Raw genomic sequence first — 21,326 nt, 5'->3', positions numbered from 1 at the left:
GGCTAGGGAGAATCAATGTCCTGAAGATGAATGTGCTACCCCGCTTACTGTACTTATACCAAACGTTACCCTGTACTCCCCCTAGGACGCTATTCCGAGAGTTAAATGTTTGCTTCAAAAAATTTGTCTGGGCATCGAGAGGGCCAAGGGTGGCACGCCGTATTTTGGTACAGCGGAAAAATAGCGGGGGATTGGCCTTACCGGATTACTTCCTATATTACATGGCTGCAACCTTGGCGAGGTTATTTGACATCGCTCATACCCAATCTGAAAAGAGATGGATACAGCTAGAAGCAGATCAGGCGAAGTTACCATTGATCTCCCTCCCTTGGGCGCCTAGGCCATCAGGGAGTAGGACGGCATCCAAGTCCTTACCTATGGTGGTAGGGGAGTTGTTGAGGACCCTTTACAGGTACCTCTCCCGGATTGGTCTATTCTCTAGGAGTGGGCCGTTGACGCCAGTAGTGGGAAATAAAGATTTTGCCCCGGGATTGCAGCCCTCCTTTCTGGGTACATTGGGCCGCGATACGGACAAAGGTGTCCCATTTAAAAATGGCATGGTATCGGGTCAGTTAAAACAGTATGAAGACTTGGTCCCAGTCGAAGCCAGGTCCTCACGGTCGAAGTGGGACTATCTCCAGTTACAACACTATTTTAACAAATATAAACAACCCCTACATTTGCTTAGGGAATTGACCCCTTTAGAGTGTCTGATCTCCTCGCCCTCCGCAACGTCGAGACCGATAGCGCTGGTTTATGCTCTCTTACTAGAGAAGAGGGAACCAAAACCCTCATATGCACTAAGTTGGGAAAAAGAACTGGAGGCATCTATCCCACCCGAAGACTGGTCTAAGGCATTCACTTTGTGCCATAGATTTTCAATCTCATGCAAGGCGCAAGAAACTAATTTTAAAATCTTGTCTCGGTGGTATAAGGTGCCGGCGGTCCTGCATAGGATATACCCTTCTACATCGGATCGGTGTTGTGGACTAGCGAGGGGAACGATGACCCATGTATGGTGGGGGTGCATGCTCCTTCGCCCATTTTGGGGCTCGATACTATCTTTGATCAAGACCATCCTTGACATAACCTTAGAGGATTGCCCAAAAGTATTACTTCTATCCATAATACCGGGGGCCACTAAGGGCTGTTGGGCTACATACTGGTTGCAGCCAGGACTGTGATTCCCAGACATTGGAAAAGTAATGTTATTCCCACGGTGTCGGAATGGATTAGGGAAATGTCACACATACACGATATGGAAGAGTCGACAGCTATAGTCCACCAGCGCTCCGTCTCTCACTTTCGGACTTGGCAGAAGTGGCAAGATTTTCGTAACACTCCAGAGTTTGAAGCGCTTAATTCTTAGGCATAGGAGACTGATGAGGATCTGGAGGTGGTGCAGGGAGGATTTGAGTTCGGCCCCGGACACCAACATTAACATTGGCCCGTCTGTCTGGTGAATTTTATTTTTCGTCTTTTCTTTTTCTGTTTTACCCATTCCATTTTGTGCCTGCCCCTTCTTAACCACTTGTGCCATGAATGGTAGGCACCTGGATTACTCCTGGTAGTAATTACTAATAGTTTCCATGCAGGTAACTTATGATCTTAGTATGTTGGATTTCAGCGACGTAACAGTTTATCAAGTGTTATGTTAGGCATATTCTTTGTGAACGCATAATACTGGTTGTTTTATGTGCCTGTGTACTCTTAGACAAGTGTATCATGGTATGACAAATTTGTGTCTACCCCCCTCCCTGTGTATTTTTTTTCCTTCCTGTACCCCCTTTGCAAATGTTGTGAAAAATCTTTAAAATAAATTATTTATCAAAAAAAAAAAGAAACGCATAGGCTGTTTTGTAACCAACCCCACGTGCAGCTGGAACAAAAAAATTTTTAGCAAATGAAATCAAGTTAGATGACTTCTTTTTATTACAAAGCGCTGGTTCCAGATCTTTTCCTTTCTGCTTCTATTACTACGTGTGCCGCCACGAGAATCCGTGCGCATCCAGCACTGATTCTATTGTACTGGTGAGCTGTAGGATTCCCCCTCCCCCATTTTTCCCTACCTCTTTGTTGCTCATTTACCAGTCAGTAGAAAAATCTGTAGTAGAGCGTGAATAGACCTTGAAAGTCTCAGTGAATAATTGTTTTGAACAATTTTAAAATAGATTCAAGTATTTACGACGACAAGACTATAACATTTTTAGTTTTTAACGAGACAAAGTCCTATTTTCTCGAAACAAAATTTCAGGTGCAAAATTAATGAAGCTGAAACCTGTGAGCATTTCCTGAGGCAATATGTAGATATGCTTCCGTAGTTTCTTTATGCACATAATATATTTATATACTATGAAGTGACATTTAATGTGATTTGCTAAGCTACCTCTATAACTGGGCTGGAACTAAATCATATATGATTTCTATTGGTCTTCAAACTTGTATTGCCTTATTGTGCTTAATTAAAACCACACAGGGATCAATCTCTAGAGAATGCCACATGTGTGATACGGAGGTGTACTTCTGTGTCTTCTCTCCGAAGCATCATTATCGGATTTAGACTCCGAGGCTGGATTCTTAGAGTACCTTTAGCTCTCCCAAACCCAGACTACTCGATACAGTCATTCAAAAGGAATTTTTATTTTTACTTCCAGTGGATAAAGAGGGTAAAAATCTGTCCTGCTTATGTGATGGACACACAGCTGTAGGACTGATTACAGTTAAAGTCATCAGAGCTGACTAGGAGCGCTGTCCAAATTCCCACTTGAACTCGGGAACTGGCAACTGTTGAAGAGTGCTTCTGCTAAACTTGCATTTCAGCAAGACTGTTTGCACCCGGGAACCGGCAACTGTTCCCATGTGCTTATTCTAAACTTGCATTTCAGCGTGCACTACTGCTGTAGAAGACTGCATGCACCTGGGAACCGGCGGTTGTTCCCGAGTGATTCTAATTTACTATTTCAGCGTCTGCTACAAGTACTAGTACTGCAGTAGCACCGCTGTCCAAATCTTAGCCTGCACTTGGGAACAGTCGCCGGTTCCCAGGTGCATACAGTCTTGCTGAAATGCAAGTTAAGCAGAAGCACTCGGCAATAGTTGCCAGTTCTCGAGTGCAGGCGGGGATTTGGACAGCGCTACTGCTGTGCATACGCAGTAGCAGCTACAGGCTTGTAGTCACATCAAACACAGCGCATTCATGAGAACATTGAAAGTGACCGCAAAAACATACTATGGTCAGGATGTCTTTTCCCGACCATAGCCAGAGGAATGGGTTATGGTCGGATCCAAGGGCAACCAGTAACACAACAAAACTCTGACAGAGGCATGGTAATAATATAGCTTTAAAACAGTACATTTTAGAAAACAACATGTATTTGCACATGCCACACACCGAGGGCGTCACCGTTGCTCCAAAATACTCGCTCGTCATTCCCCAGTTCAACACCCCTCCCTGCTTACTTTGATTGACAGGGGCCAGGCCATGTACTAGACGAGTTCACGCCTAGCCCCATAGTGTAGTGAACGCGCGTGCGTCTACATTCTAAGTCGGTGTATGTGTACTAGTGCCGATTAGAATGACGAGCATAAAGATTACACTGCGCATGCGCTGATTAGAATGTATGGACATACCCACGTTCACTACACTACAGGGCTAGGCGTGTACACTGCCTGGCCCGTCAACCAAAGGAAGCAGGGAGGGGGTTAGAACTGGGGAATAATGAGAGCGTTTTGGAGCAACGAAGATGCCCTCGTTGCTCCAAAATACTAATTTGCATAAATATAATAAAAGCTCTTTCTCTTCAAAGGAGGCACTCTGTGGAAAGACAGAATACATGTCAGAATCAGGTTAGCCTAATCTATAATAGCCTATGTGTAGTGTAGTTCAATATGGACATCTGGTGACAGACTCCCTTTAACCACATGCTGACACAGGACTAGAATACTCGTCCTGAGCGGCGGATACTTAGCGCATTAGGACGAGCATTCTCGTCCTGTGTGACAGCCGTGTCCGCGCGCGATCAGGAGCAGGGCAATGCCTGTAATACACAGCCGCAGCCTCGATCTAACGACGGAGTGAAGAGAAACCTCTTCTCTCCGCCGTTAACCCCTTAAATGCCGTGATCAAAGCTTATCGCAGTATTCAAAGTAAATAAGAGGGGGGACTGCCCTTTGATCGCATCACAGACAATCCATGTGACGCGATCAAAGCCCATATCTTGCATGGCCAGACAGCCCAGGGTCCATTGAAGGACCCCAGGGCTGTCTGACCATATTTCTTGTTGTTAGGGCATATGGAGGTATGCCCTAACAACTGCCTGTGTAGAATCAGTACACAGGCTAATGTACTGGCATATAGATATATGCCAGTAAATTAAAAAATAAAAAATCCCTCTATGGGATTAAAAAACAAATGTTAAAGTGTAGCTAAACGTTTGACAAACTTCTGACATGTCAGAAGTTCGGATTGGTGGGCGTCCGAGCACTGAGACCCCCCACCAATCGCAAGAACGAAGCAGCTGAAGAGCTGTTGTGAGCGCTCAGCCGCTTCTTGTCTGTTCGACTTTTTCCGGAAAGCCGATCTATCAGAGTACGGGCTCATAGACTTTCTATGGACTTGTACACTGATAAAATTTATTTCCGGAAAAAGCCGAACTGACACAAAGCGGCTGAGCGTTCACACAAGCGCTTCAGCAGCTTCGTTCTAGCGATTGGTGGGGGTCTCAAAGCTTCTTACATGTCAGAACTTTGTCAAACGTTTAACATAATTTTTTTTTAAATTAATTTAAAGTGTAGCTAAATAAAAAATAGTAAAAACAAATACACAGAAATAGACATTTTTTACAATAAATACATTTTAAAATATAAAAGTCACAAAATTTCAAATAATATATAGACATATTTGGTATTGCCACGACCGTAACAACCTGTATAACAAATGTATAACATTATTTAGGATGATCGATGTAAAAAAATAAAATACTAAAACTGCAGAGGAACTGCTTTTTTTCTGTATTTTCGCCAAAATAAATATTTATATAAAGAAGATAATGTATTCGTACCAAAAAATGGTACCTACATAAAGTACAACTCGTCCCGCAAAAAACAAAAGTCTCATAAAAATAGTTATGAGCGTCGGGATGCAAAGAGGGGAATATAAAAAAAAAAAGTTCCGTCCTCAAGGCCAAAATTGGCCGTGTCCTTAAGGGGTTAACTCCCTTAAAAGTGAATAGCAATTTTTGAAACAACAAAGCACAGCTAGTTAGGTTATTTCTGTACCTCCGGAATTCCAGAAATAGCATAGCTGGCTTTGCGTCACAGACATCCCCACTCGGCACCCCATTTTATAAGCCAGAATAGAGAGCCGCTCTGTAATACTACATTTGCCCTGCAGTGGCCACAGCTTCCTCAGCAAAATAAGCTGTTTGATCAGTTGAATGCTGTAGGGACTCCAAACAAAGTTGTTGTATCTGATGAAACAACCTTTAACACCTTAATGATACTGAGTTTAAGCGCCTCCCGGAGAGTGCTTTCTTATGCCAAAGGGCAGCCGTGAAAAGGCGGCGCTCTGGCATAAGTACCCTTAATGGCCTTTTCACAGCGGCCCTTTGGCATAAGAAAGCACTCTCCGGGAGGCGCTTAAACTCAGTGTACTCAGCTATGGAGGTAGCTGAGGCCTTGGAGCACAGACTGAGGACCGTTTTGCCCGGTCCCCGGTCACGTAATCACCGTTATTGACCGAATATCGGCGATCACTGTAAAAACAGGGGCAGTTAGTTTTCTCTTCTCTCACAGAACATATTCTGTGAAAGAAGAGAGAAATGGTAACAATAAGGGCCAGCACCCGCTATTAGACCCCCCCATTGCTGATAATCAAAATGGCGCACGCATGCGCCGTTAGCACATTGCCTGTGGCAGCATATGGCAAATAGTAACAGCCAGGGACCAATCTGAGTGATCCCTGCTGACATAGTCACTGTGATATACCTATCACAGTGATCTATGTCAGTATAATTACCAAATACAGCCAGGACATGGGCTGTGTCTTCCTCTCCCCTCACTGTAGTTGATCTGTGAGAGGAGAGAGACATTATAACCAAATCCTGAGCTGTATAAAGTGAAGTGAAATGAAAAAAACACACAAAACTTCAAGTCTGTGCCCCCTGATGACCCCGCTTGCGCCCCCTGAATTCTCTGTGTGAGAACAAGTGATCTGTACATTTTCTGGCAGCGTCAGGTTATTATGACCTGTTAGCCAGCTTTACGTAAATTTTTCTGCGCTGCTTTTATGAATCTATTTAATTTACCTAGCGATAGGCAGAGTATCTTTTTTTTTTTTTCTTAATTTGAAAAAAATAAAAAATAAAAATACAAAAAAAAAATATATAATAAAATAATGTAAAAAAAACCTTAAAAAAAAGTTACAGTTCAACCTAAATGATGGCTCGGAGAACATTTACTGCGGAGCAAGCGTACACCAACTGCTTCAGAGGTAGAATTTTTTCAGACAGTGATGGATCAAATTCTACTTCTACCCCTGGACCCATAGACCTACTGTGGTGGAATCAGTCATCGCTGTCGAATCCCCAGGTGCAGGGCCTAGTGGTCCAGGGCCTAGTGGTGTAGGGCCTCCCGTGTTCTGGGATCCTGCAATTTCATTTTCCCCCCAGGTCCCACAACAGTCAGCAACCCCAGGAATAAAAGTGGATGTTGCCAATTCTACCCTTTGGACTTCTTCCACATATTTGTCAGTGACCAAGTCCTGGAGTTAATTGTCCAACAGACAAATATATATGCAAGACAATTCATTGCACAGAAACCCACATCCATGTACTCATCATGGACCCCCACTAGTGTCCCTGAGCTTAATTTTTTTTTAGGCCTAACGCTAAATATGGGGTTGGTCAAAAAACCAACTATCCTCTCCTACTGGGCATCAAGAGCTGTCCACACTACCCCTGTATTTGCAGCAGTTATGTCCAGACACTGATATGAATCTATAATGCGCTTCATGCATTACACGGATAACTCCCAAGTCCCCCAAAGAAACGACCCAGGCTACGATCGCCTTAATAAATTGAGACCGTTACTTTCCCTCCTACAAGAATCTTTCCTCAAATCCTATACAACAGATCAAAATTTATCGGTGGATGAATCCCTGCTACAAAGGCCGTCTTTCATTCCGGCAGTTCATCCCCTCCAAACGTGCCAAATATGGTGTCAAACGATATAAAAGTCTGTGAGAGCAAAACAGGGTACACCTGCAGTTTCTTAATTTATGAAGGCAATGACCGCCAACTTAATCCCCCAGGCTGCCCAGACACAATTGGCACATCCGGAAAAATTGTGTGGGCCCTAATGCACCATTCCTGCACCAAGGGTACCACGTCTACACTGATACATTTTATAGCAGTGTCTCCCTTTTTAAATCCCTACATGCTGCAAATACATAGGCCTGCGCGACAGTCTGTAAAAACAAGATGGGATTCCCAAAGCAATTGGTGTCCAGACGTGGGGTAAGGGGGCGTCATTCGCACTGGCAATCGAACAGTTACATGCAGTAAAGTGGAATGACCAGAAGGACGTCTATATGCTGTCCACTCTGCATCCAGACACCACGGTGGCAGTTAGAGAGAGGGGGGCCACCGTGGAAAATCATAAGCCTGTCTGTGTGACAGACTACAATAAATTCATGGGGGGTGTAGATCTGTTGGACCAGGTACTTCAACCATATTTGGTGAAGGGGAAGACCAGGGCCTGGTACAAAAAGATAGCAATCTACAGAATTCAGATTGCTACCTATAATGGGTTTGTACTGTATAAAAAAAACAAGGAACGCTCACCTTCCTCCAGTCCCAGGAGGAGGTTTTTGAGCGTCTCCTATTTGACTCTAATGCCTCTGCACAACCCTGCAAGTCTGAGGATGTGCGAAGACATTCAGAGCGCCACTTTCTTCACCCTGTCTCTTCCACCGAGACGCAGATATCACCAAAAAAGGTGCCAGTTTTGCAGTAAGCATGGAAGGAGGAATAGTCGCTTCTACTGCCCGATGTGCCCATCTCAACCAGGACTCTGCAACTACCCGTTTTGAAACGTACCACAGTTAACAATTATTAACCCCTTCCCGACATTTGTCGTAAGTATACGACATGGAAAGCCAGTGCTTCCCGCAAAATGTTGTATACTTAATCCAAATGTTTGGCACCGGCTCAGAAGCTGAGTCGGTGCCATCATCCCTGGATGTCAGCTGTATCTGGCAGCTGACATCCTGCTGTAAAGGCAGAGACCGAAGTTAACTACGATCCCCGCCATCAACCCCTTAAATGCAGCCGACAAAAGCGATGGCTACATTTAAGGTGTTTGCAGCTCATCGACACCACAGCAATAAAATCGCCGGGGTGTCTTTGGCTGCAATGGCAACCGGAGGCCTAATAGTGGCCTCCCGGTGTGCCTAGCACGGAAAACTTCCAGACCCTGCCCGGAGGCGGGGCCTGAAAGGCTTTTGTAGCCGCCGGCAAGATGGCGCCGGCTCAGGAGATGAGCCGGCGTTATCAGCGGTGGATATCAGCTGTATGTTACAGCCGACATCCACCTGAAACGGCAGGAATCGGAGCTAGCTCCAATCCCTGCCATTAACCCCTCAGATGTAGCGATCGAATCCGATCGCTGCATCTTTGTGGTTGCTAGCAGATCGGCAGCTGTGCCCTGCAATCGCACGGCTACCGACTGCTATTATGACACCAGGAGACCTAACAATGGCCTACTGTTTGCCATTACGGAAGCCGATTAGGCCCCGCTCGGAGGCGAAGCCTAATCGGCTTGCTGTCAGTGAATGACTCAGATCAAATACATTGCACTACGTAGGTAGTGCAATGTATCAGAAAAAAAAACCTGACAGTTGGACCTTCAAGTCCCCTTGTGGGACTAAAGTAAAGTATAAAAAAAAGTGAAAAAAAAATGTGTAAAAAAATGTTGTAAAAAATATAGTAAAAGTTTTAAGTAATAAAATAAAACACAAATCGCCCTTTTTCCCTTATCAAGTCCTTTATTATTGAAAAAAAATAAACCATATATATTTGATATCGCCGCAACCATAACGGCCTAAACTATAAAAATATGATGTTATTTATTCCACGTGGTGAACGGCGTAAAAAAATAATGCCAGAATTTCCGTTTTTTGGTCACTTTGCCCTACAAAAATTGAAATAAAAAGTGATCAAAAAGTCGCATGTATCAAAAAATGGTGCCTATAAAAACTATAGCTCGTCTCGCAAGAAACAAGCCGTCATACAGCTCCGTTGACGAAAAAATTAAAAAAAGTTATGGTTCTCACAACATGGCAACAGAAAAAATACATTCTTTTTACAAAAGTAATTTTATCGTGCAAAAAGTTGTAAAACATAAAAAAAGTGCTATAAATTAGGTATCGCCGGAATTGTACTGACCCGCAGAATAAAGTTAACATGTAATTTATAACGCGTGGCGAACACTGTATAAAAAAACCCTAAAAAACTATGGCAGAATTGCTGTTTTTTGGTCACCTTGCCTCCAAAAAATTGGATAAAAAGTGATCAAAAAGTCGCATGTACCCCAAAATGGTACCAATAATAACTACAGCTCGTCCCATAACAAACCAGCCCCCATACCACTACGTCTATAAAAAATAAAATTAGTTAAGGTTCCAATAAGTCAGGAAATAAAAACATGCCGTTGTGCAGATCAGAGGGGAACATTTCATCTGTTTTAAGAGGCGATTTATCGGGGCCCTAAAATTACGGAACCAGGAAGGGGAGGCCCAAACATATCTGCTAGAAGCGAGGGTGCCCGTATTATACCAGGACAACACTTCCTAGCAAAATTCCCCAAACTGCAAAGGTGCCGAGTGTAGACCAAAAGAGGGATAAGTAGAGACACCGTTTATCAGTGCGACAACTGGACTGTGCAGAAATGATTGCTTCACAGCGTAACACACATCTATGGATTATTTTATTGTTTATCCCATTATGATACCATCTGACTATGCCCCTGATGTACTCTGCCTGGCTTACATGTGCCCCCATATTATAAACGGAAACACCAGTAATACTCAAACAAAACTACTACCAAGCAAAATCTACGCTTCAAAAGCCAAATGGCACTCCCACCCATCTGAGTCCTACAGTGTGCCAAAACAGCAGTTTACTTCCACATATATGGCACCGCCATACCCGGGAGAAACCTTTTAACAATTTTTGGGGTGTGTTTCTACAGTGGCATATGCTGGACACTACATATTTGCCACTAAATTGGCAATTCTGGGGAAAAATTTTAATTTGGACATTGCACCATACGCAGCGCATTTATTTATAGAAAAGACCTGTGGCGTGAAAATGCTCACTACACCCCTTAATAAATGCTTTGAGGGCTGTAGTTTCTAAGATGGGGTCACTTCTGGGGGGTTTCTTTTATTATTTCCCATCTGAGCCTCTGCAATTGTGAACCAATTCTGTGTAAATCGCCCAATTAGGCCTCAATTTCGCATGGTACTCTCTCAATCCTGAGCCCTGTCAAATGTCCAGGCAAAAGATTAGGGCCCCATGTAGGGTGATTCTAAACCGGGAAACACAGCATAATAATTAGAGAGTGGCACAAGCTGGGCACCACATATTGGCATATCTTTTGAAAAATCCAATTTTTACTCTGCAATATTGAGAGCACACCAATTTATGCAAAACACCTGCAGGGTTAACATGCTCATTACACCCCAAGGTGAATACCTTTTAAGGGGTTTCCACTGTTTTGGTCCCACAGAGGTTTTGCAAATGCTACATAGCGACCAGAAACCAATCCAGCAAAATCTGTACTCCGAAAGCTATATTGCGCTGCTTCCCTTCTGAGCCCTGCCATGTGCACAAAAATGAGTTTATAACCACATATGAGGTATTGTCGTACTCGGGAGAAATTGCTTAACAAATGCTGGGGTTCTGTTTCTGCTTTTTTTTTTGGAGAAAATGAAAAATTTTGCGCTAAAGCTACATCTTTCACTGCCTAATTCAAATAAAATCTCTAAAACAGTTGTGGGGTCAAAATGCTCACTACACCCCTAGATTAATTCCTGAAGGGGTGTATCATCACAAATGGAGTAACTTTTGGGTAGTTTCCACTGTACTGCTACCTTAGGGGCTTTGCAAAAGCGACATGGTGTCAAGAAACCAAACCAGCAAAATCTGTGCTCCAAAAGCCAAATGCCGCCCCTTCTCTTCTGTTAATTGCCATGTGCCCAAACAGCAGTTTATGACCACATATGGGGTATTGCCGCACTCGGGAGAAGTTGTTTTACAAATGTTGGGGTTCTTTTTTTCCTTTATTTGTTGAGAAAATGAAAAATTTTGACCTAAAGCTACATCTTATTGAAGAAAAGGGATTGTTTTTATTTTCACTGCCCAATTCTAATAAATTCTATGAAACACCTGTGGGGTCAAAATGATCACTACCCCTGTAGATGAATTCTTCAAGGGGTGTAGTTTCCAAAATGGGTCACTTTTTTGGCAGTTTCATTGTTTTGTCCCCTCAGGGGCTCTGCAAATGCGAACTGGCCTCCGCAAACCATTCCTGCTAAATTTGAGCTCCAAAAGCCAAATGGTGCTCTTTCCCTTCTAAGCCCTGCCGTGTGTCCAAACAGCCGTTTATTACCATATGCAGGGTACTGTTTTACTTGGGAGAAATTGCTTTACAAATTATACAGTGCTCTTTCTCCTTTAGTCCTTGCGGAAATGAGAAAAAATTAGCTAAACCTACATTTTCTTTGAAAGAATGTAGATTTTCATTTTCACGGCCTACTTCCAATAATTCCTGCAAAAAAACCTGCGTTGTCAAAATGCTCACTATACCCCTAGATAATTTCCTCAAGGGGTGCAGTTTCCAAAATGGGGCCACTTGTGGGTGGGTTTCCACTGTTTTGTTCCCTCAGGGGCTTTGCAAATACGACATGGCCTCCGAAAATCATTCCTGCTAAATTTGAGCTCCAAAAGCCAAATGGCGCTCTTTCCCTTGCAAACACTGCCGTGTGTCCAAACAACAGTTTATGACCATGGGGTACGGTTTTACTCAGGAGAAATTGCTCTACAAATGTTGTGGTGCCTTTTCTCCTCTAGTCCTTTTGGAAATTAAAAAAAAAAAATAATACCTAAACCTACATTTTATTTGAAAGAATGTAGATTTTCATTTTCATGGCCTACTTCCAAAAAATTTCTGCAAAAAAACTGTACGGTCAAAATGCTTACTATACCCCTAAATAAATTCCTCGAGGGAGTAGTTTCCCAAATGGGGTCACTTTTGGGGGGTTTCCACTGTTTTGATACCACAGGAGCTCTTCAAAGCAGACATGGAGCCCAAAATATATTCTAATAAAAAGAAGACCCCAAAATCCTCTAGGTGCTCCTTTACTTCTGAGGCCTGTGTTTCAGCCCATAAGCAAACTAGAGCTACATGTGGGATATTTCCTAAAAATGCAGAACCTGGGCAATAAATATTGAGTTGCATTTCTCTGGTAAAACTTTGTGTTACAAAAAAAAATGGATCAAAAATGAATTTCTGTAACAACAAAAAATGAAATTTGTAAATTTCACCTCTACTTTGGTTTAATTCCTGTGAAACGTCTAAAGGGTTAAGAAACTTTCTAAATGCTGTTTTGAATACTTTGAGGGGTGGAGTTTTTAAAATGTGGTGACTTTTTGGAGGTTTCTAATATATAAGGCCCTAAAAGCCACTTCATAATGGAAATGGCCCCTGTGAAAATAGCATTTTTAAATTTTATTGAAAATTTGAGAAATTGCTGCTAAAGTTCTAAGCCTTGTAACATCTTAGAAAAAAAGGATGTTCAAAAAAATTATGTCAATCTAATGTAGACATATGGGGGATGATAATTAGCGACTACTTTGTGTGGTATAACTGCCCGTCTTACAAGCAGATATATTAAAATTTAGAAAAATGCTAATTTTTCGCTATATTTTGGAGTTTTTCACATTTAAATAATGTATGTATCGAGAAAATTTGGCCAGTAACATAAAGTACAATGTGTCAAGAGAAAACAATCTCAGAATCACTTGGATAGGTTAAAGCATTCCAAAGTTATTACCACATAAAGTGAAACATGTCAGATTTGAAAAATGAGGCTCTGTCAGGAAGGTCAAAAGTGGCTAGAGGGAAGGGGTTAATTTTATTTAGGGAATGCAAGAATGGGGGAGGGGGGGTCTTATTAGGAAGTCAATTTTAAATTTATATTTTCATTTTAGTTTGTGGGCTTTCCAAGTGGGGAGGAATTCTTTTGGGAGAGGTAGTAGAGTTCATTTTTTCAGAAAATATTTTACCCCTTTCATATTTTTGATCATTTTGTTTCCTTTGACTGTTTTTATGACTATGTCCTGCCGAACAAAGCTGTTATTTTTAGTAATATTTCTGTATGGTGACACGGCATGATCTTTTTTTATTTTTTTATTTGAAGGATCACTAATAAATCGAGCTGTTCCTAATCAATACACTATGGGCTTTACTACATTCAGTTTTCGCAGGGCCTCTTGAACCCGACAATGCTTCTGGAAATACTGACATCATTTTGGGGATTAGTGATCCTTTACTGTTCCTATAGATGGTTTTGGACACTGCCCCTTTATATATACTTTAACCGATTGGTTGTTTTGGGCACATAGCGGTTCCTACCTTGCCGGGCAGGGGCCAGTTATGGTGTACCGCGTCACTTGGCACATTTGTCCCTTATATAAGGATTGATGGAGCTAAAAAGAGACATTGTATGACCAGTCACTGAAAAAAAAATCTCATCATGACAGCCCTGCAGGTGGGTGTTCTTCTTTCTAGTTGAACAGACACGAGTTTACAGCATAGTTGGATACATTTTCCTCCATTTGTTTGAAGATATTGCTCATCACTCCAGTACAGTTTATTTTTTCTTCTCTGACTGATTTTATATTAGGACAGAATTCTGTCCACAACGACATCATAATGGCACAGAAGAGGGACAACTACTTCTTTAGCAAGACATAGTCATAAGTACAGGCAAATACGAATATAGCGAGATACATCTGTTATAAATACAGGGCTTCATTTCTCTTCTGTATGCCGCACAAATTTATTAATGTGGCATATTTCTAACAAAATAACCTTTTACCACGTCTCCCCTATTTCATGTGGAAATGTAAGAAGAATTTGTACAAATGTACAGTATATATGTACATGTGACATACTGCAGTTCCAAATAGGGTAAATGTTAATTTTTACAAAACTTCATACATTTTTGTTTTTATTTAATTAATTTACGCAAATCTTAGTCTACTTTTACCACTAAAATAAAGTACAACATGTGACAAAAACAATGTCAGAATTACTTGGATATGCAAAACTATTGCAGTTATTCTCTGATAAAGTTAGACATACAAGATTTGACAATTCTGGCGTGGTCATGAAGGTCCAAACCAGCTTGGTCAAAGAGTGTGGTAAAATAGTATTTTTAAAGTGGTAGTCTCCTCAGAAACAACCCTTTCAGAAAGGAGCTGCTATGGCCATCTGCTGACCGCCGCAGCACCGTCTGCCGGCACCCCTGGCAAACAACAGGGGATATGTAGTATTACATGGCAGCCATTCAAATCCATGTAACTTATGGACTGCTCGAGTCCACCACATTTTAAGGCTAAACAAACGTATAAAAAGAAATAAATAAAAATTGTAATGGAACAACCCTATTAGTGGTATTGTAATGTTATTATTTAGCACATATCAAAATTATATTCCTAATAAACAACAGAGCTATTGTTTAAATTGTCTTACTAGGAGTTGGTGTTGGTGTATCTTTCTTCGCTCTAGTAGATAATGGAGAAGCCTTTTTCTTTTTAACGGGAGAAATCCAAGATTTCAAATTACAGCTGCTTTCATCCTCTATCACAAACTCATTTTCCGGTCTGTGAGAAAGAGAATTGTATAGTTAGAAGATGCGCTAAAAAGCACGCGCACACAAACTAGAATGACAAGCCCCATACACAGATATTTGTAAATTGTGTTTTTTCAAAACTCTATAGTATTTGAAAAACAACAAACAAAAAAAACAACACTAGAGCAGTAAAAACCATATGAAGCTGTTCTGAAATAACATTTCCAAAGAGCCAGTTCCAGGATAATTTCCTTAAAGGGGTTGTCCCAAGTTGACTAAAAATTTTTTTTTTAAACATTCTAAGCAGGAAATGAATTTTAAAACATTTACTGTTAAAAAATTTTAAAAATTAATTTCCTAAGTGCCTTTTTTTTACACTTGATAACTCAGCAAGTGCTGGTTATCTTTTCTAAAAAGGGGCGTGAGCGGCTCGATGTCAATCAAGCCGCTCTGCAGTGTGCGCGCTCCCGATGTTGCTAGATACTGTAGTTCTAGCAACATCGGGAGAATGTTCGTCTCAAGCGGGCATGGTAAGCCCGATTGAGACGAACTTACCGTGAATGTCATCAACCCTACAATACACTACACTACACTACATTCACCCCGTTTCGGCAAACAACTTCTCTCTCCCCCCGTCACTACATGTAATTTGTGTACCCGCCGCATCGGTGCTGCATCAGCACCCGGCGAACAACTAAAAATATATTAAAAAAATAAACTCACCTAAGACGTTCTAACGGCGCTCTGAACGGCCCCGTCACTTGCCATCTTCCTTCTTCTTGGCGCCGCTCGCATTCATAGTAACAATGCGTTGTGGCGCTGATGACGTAATCATATCAGGCACACGTGATTACGTCATCTGCGCCCACCGCTATGTTATTGTGAATGGGAGCAGTAAGAAGAAAAGTGACGGGACCTTTCAGCTCTTCGTGGGAACGTCTTAGGTGAGTTTATTTTTGTATGTATGTTGTCATGTATGTGTATATTTGCATGTATGCATGTATATGTATGTTTTCTTGTATGTATGTTGTCATGTTTGTATGTGTATTTATGTTTGCTTGTATGTATGTTTGCTTGTATGCTTGTATGTATGTTGTCATGTTTGTATGTGTATGTGTGTATATGTGCATGTATGTATGTTTGCATGTATGTATGTATGTTTGCATGTATGTATGTTGTCATGTTTGTATGTGTATGTGCATGTATGTTTTCATGTATGTATGTTTTCATGTATGTATGTTTGCTTGCATGTATGTTTGTATGTATGTTTTCTTGTATGTATGTTGTCATGTTTGTATGTGTATATGTGCATGTGTGTATATGTGCATGTATGTTTGCATGTATGTATGTTTGCTTGTATGTATGTATGTATGTATGTTTTCTTGTATGTATGTATGTATGTTTGCTTGTATGTATGTATGTTTGCTTGTATGTATGTATGTATGTTTGCTTGTATGTATGTATGTTTGCTTGTATGTATGTATGTTTGCATGTGTATATGTGCATGTATGTGTATATGTGCATGTATGTTTGCATGTATGTATGTATGTTTTCATGTATGTATGTTTGCATTTATGTATGTTTGCATGTATGTATGTTTGCTTGTATGTATGTTTTCTTGTATGTATGTTGTCATGTTTGTATGTGTATATGTGCATGTATGTTTGCATGTATGTATGTTTGCATGTATGTATGTTTGCACGTATGTATGTTTGCATGTATGTGTTTGCATGTATGTATGTTTGCTTGTATGTATGTTTGCTTGTATGTATGCTTGTATGTATGTTTGCTTGTATGTATGTCTATGTGCACGTATGTTTGCATGTATGTTTGTTTGTATAAATGTCTGTATGGCCATGTATGATACTGTCCGCTGGCGCCCTGTATCTAAGCCAACTTTGCCGCAGGCTTCTATACATGGTATAACAGTCAGTATCACACATGAAAGTGAAACTAAGCCTACGACATGTTTTATTTCATTTTTTTTTTTATATTTTTGATTTTTTACAGGTTTGGTGTTTGGACTACGTCGGTTTCGAGGACTACTTAGATGACGCTTTTTTTTTTCATCAATAAAATGGTTAATGAGGGTTGTGTTGGGGGTGCTTTATTTCAATAAAATATTTTATCTATATCTTTGTGTTTTATTTTCAAGTTTTATTACTATCACTTTAGTAATGGCCGCTGTCTGAGTGACAAGGTCCATTACTAAGGGGAGGCTTAGTGTTAGCCGGTACAGCGGCTAACACTAAACACCATTATTACCCCGGTACCCACCACCACCAGGGGTGCCGGGAGGAGCTTGGTACGATCCAGTACCCGACCATCTGTTGTGATGGTCGGGCCCTGGGGCGGCCGCAGGCTGGTATTATGAGGCTGGGAAGGGCCAAAAACAGTGGACCTTCCCACCCTTGTAATGCTAGGCTGCTGCTGCTATGTTGTATTTGGCTGGTTATAAAAATGGGGGGGACCCCACGTCATTTTTTTAAATTATTTATTTATTATTTTTATTAAAAAGACATGGGGTTCCACCCAATTTATCATAACCAGCCACAAACACAGTGTTATTAGCCTGGGAATGTACTAAACCAGTGGCCCCTCCCACCCGTGTAACGCCAGGCTGCTGCGGCCTTGTATATGGCTGGTTATTAAAAATGTGGGTGACCCAACGTCTATTGTTAAATTTAAAAAAAAACCGACGTGGGGGTCCCCCACATTTTTATAACCAGCCCGATACAACACAGCAGCAGCAGCCTAGCATTACAAGGGTGGGAAGGTCCACTGTTTTTGGCCCTTCCCAGCCTCATAATACCAGCCTACGGCCGCCCCAGTACCCGACCATCACAACAGATGGTCGGGTACTGGATCGTACCAAGCTCTTCCCGGCACCCCTGGTGGTGGTGGGTACCGGGGTAATAATGGGTGGTTAGTGCTAGCCTCTGCACCGGCTAACACTAAGTACCGCCTTTATAATGGACGCTGTCAATTAGCCAACTACCATTATCTAGGCACTAATAAAGTTTGAAAAAAAAACACAAAGACAATTTTTTTTTATTGAAATAAGAAATCCCCAACAAAACCCTCGTTAACCATTTTATTAAAATTTTCAAAAAACGTCGATCTACACAGTAGTCCAACGAATCGAAGACAGTCCAATTGGTACATCAAAATCTGCAACAACATAAAAAAAAGTTATCAATGTGAACAATACCGATACTTATACTCACCTACACACACACAACCATACACAAACACATATAAACACACACCCATATATTACATAAACACATACACACAAACATATACACAAACACACACACACACATACACACAAACACATGTACACAAACACCCATATATACACAAACACACAAACATATACACAAACACACACATATACACAAACACACACATATACACAAACACACACATATACAAAAACACACAAACATATACACATGCACAAACACACCCATATATACACAAACACACACACATAAACTCCAAAAAACACACATATACACACAAACCTATACACAAACACATGTACACAAACACACAAATATACATATACAAAAATACACAAACATATACACACAAACATATACACATATGCACAAACACACACATATACACACACACACATACACACAAACATACGTACACAAACACACCCAAATATACACAAACACACATACACAAACACACACACACACACAAACATATACACAAACACACCCATATATACACAAACACGCCCATATATACACACAAACACGCCCATATATACACAAACACACACATATATACACACACACACATATACACACACACACGTATACAAAAACACACACAAACATACACACAAACCTATACACATATGCACAGACACACCCATATATACACAAACACACACATATACACACAAACATATACACACAAACATATGTACACAAACACACCCATATATACACAAACCCACACATATACAAAAACACACACACACACACAAACATATACACAAACACGCCCATATATACACAAACACACACACACAAACATATACACAAACACGCCCATATATACACAAACACACACATATATACACGAACACGTATACAAAAACACACACAAACATACACACAAACCTATACACATATGCACAAACACACCTATATACACAAACACACACATATACACACAAACATATACACATATACACACAAACATATGTACACAAACACACCCATATATACACAATCCCCACACAAACACGCCCATATATACACAAACACGCCCATATATATATACACACACACATATATACACAAACACGTATACAAAAACACACAAACATACACACAAACCTATACACATATGCACAAACACACCCATATATACACAAACACACACATATACACACAAACATATACACACAAACATATGTACACAAACACACCCATATATACACAAACCCACACATACAAAAACACATACACACACAAACATATACACAAACACACCCACACAAACACACACACATATACACAAAAATATACACAAACATACACACAAACATATGTACACAAACACACCCATATATACACAAACCCACACATACAAAAACACATACACACAAACATATACACAAACACACCCACACAAACATATACACAAAAATATACACAAACATATACACATACACACAAATACACCCATATATACACTCACACATAAACACACACACACACACACACACACACACACACACACAAACACATATACACAAACACATATACACAAACACACCCACACACACACAAACATATACACACTTACCTTTAGCGGAGCGCAGACTTCTCCTTGCGACGGGTGCCTTCCACTGCATCTTCTGCGCATGCGCCGAGAAGCGCCGATATGCGCGTTCACGAGCAAATGACATCCTCTGCTCAGGGCGCAGAGGATGTCATTACGCATGCGCGGCCACCGCTAAAGGTAAATAGCGGTGGCCGGGAACCTAGGCAACGAGCAGGATACAAAGAGGGACCGACCGCAACTTCAATCAACGATATCAAGAAAACGACATCGCTGGACGACGGACAGGTAATTAGAATTCTTCTTATTTTTACATGGGGGAGCTTTATAGCTCCATTTATCAACTTGGGACAACCCCTTTAAGGGCTATGTCCAACTTTGCAACCAATTGTGTTTGTTGTACAAACGCATCTAATATGAGTACAACAGAGAACATGGCATGCGCACTGTACAGAGCCTGCCACGTTCTATGTCTTCAGTGCCGGCACTGCCGAAACCCTACATCCTCTATGAAGCGACTAGGCAAAACTAATAATAGTCCCATTTCTCAGGGAGCGCTTGATACTACGCTCACTGATAATCATGAATCATGTATCATAAATTCAAAGGGTAACTAAACTTTAGAGAAAACTTTTGACATGTCATAGTGACAAGTCAGAAGTTTGGATCAGTGAGAGTCCGAGCACAGAGAATCCCACTGATCACGAGCCTTAAAGAGGCTCTGTCACCAGATTTTGCAACCCCTATCTGCTATTGCAGCAGATCGGCGCTGCAATGTAGATTACAGTAACGTTTTTATTTTTAAAAACGAGCATTTTTGGCCAAGTTATGGCCATTTTTGTATTTATGCAAATGAGGCTTGCAAAAGTACAACTGGGCGTGTTGAAAAGTAAAAGTACAACTGGGCGTGTATTATGTGCGTACATCGGGGCGTGTTTACTACTTTTACTAGCTGGGCGTTCTGATGAGAAGTATCATCCACTTCTCTACACAATGCCCAGCTTCTGGCAGTGCAGATCTGTGACGTCACTCACAGGTCCTGCATCGTGTCGGCCACATCGGCACCAGAGGCTACAGTTGATTCTGCAGCAGCATCAGCGTTTGCAGGTAAGTAGCTACATCGATTTACCTGCAAACGCCGATGCTGCTGCAGAATCATCTGTAGCCTCTGGTGCCGATGTGTCCTCGCTCGTCTGACACGATGCAGGACCTGGGGAAGTGACGTCACAGCGTGATCTCTCGAGAACACGGCTGTGTCTGCACTTCCAGAAGCTGGGCGTTCTGAAGAGATGTGGATGATACTTCTCGTCAGAACGGCCAGCTAGTAAAAGTAGTAAACACGCCCCGATGTACGCACATAATACACGCCCAGTTGTACTTTTACTTTTCAACACGCCCAGTTGTACTTTTGCAAGCCTCATTTGCATAAATACAAAAATGGTCATAACTTGGCCAAAAATGCTCGTTTTTTAAAAATAAAAACGTTACTGTAATCTACATTGCAGCGCCTATCTGCTGCAATAGCAGATAGGGGTTGCAAAATCTGGTGACAGTGCCTCTTTAAGCTTTCTATTGAGCCCTTACACCACTTGCT

General features: G+C 41.3%; 1 protein-coding gene across 2 annotated transcripts in view; it reads right to left on the bottom strand.

Moving 5' to 3' along the window:
- The window catches only part of CENPC (centromere protein C), a 525,969-nt gene that overhangs the window by 484,095 nt on the left and 20,548 nt on the right, over positions 1-21,326 (bottom strand). For both annotated transcript variants that reach the window (XM_075861598.1, XM_075861608.1), the window contains exon 4: positions 14,818-14,948. In XM_075861598.1, the coding sequence (XP_075717713.1) occupies positions 14,818-14,948 (131 nt within the window). The remainder of the gene's footprint in view (positions 1-14,817; positions 14,949-21,326) is intronic.

This window comes from Rhinoderma darwinii, chromosome 1 (genome assembly GCF_050947455.1).
Source record: "Rhinoderma darwinii isolate aRhiDar2 chromosome 1, aRhiDar2.hap1, whole genome shotgun sequence".
Taxonomy (NCBI): domain Eukaryota; kingdom Metazoa; phylum Chordata; class Amphibia; order Anura; family Rhinodermatidae; genus Rhinoderma; species Rhinoderma darwinii.
This window is presented reverse-complemented; position numbering and strand designations above follow the sequence as displayed.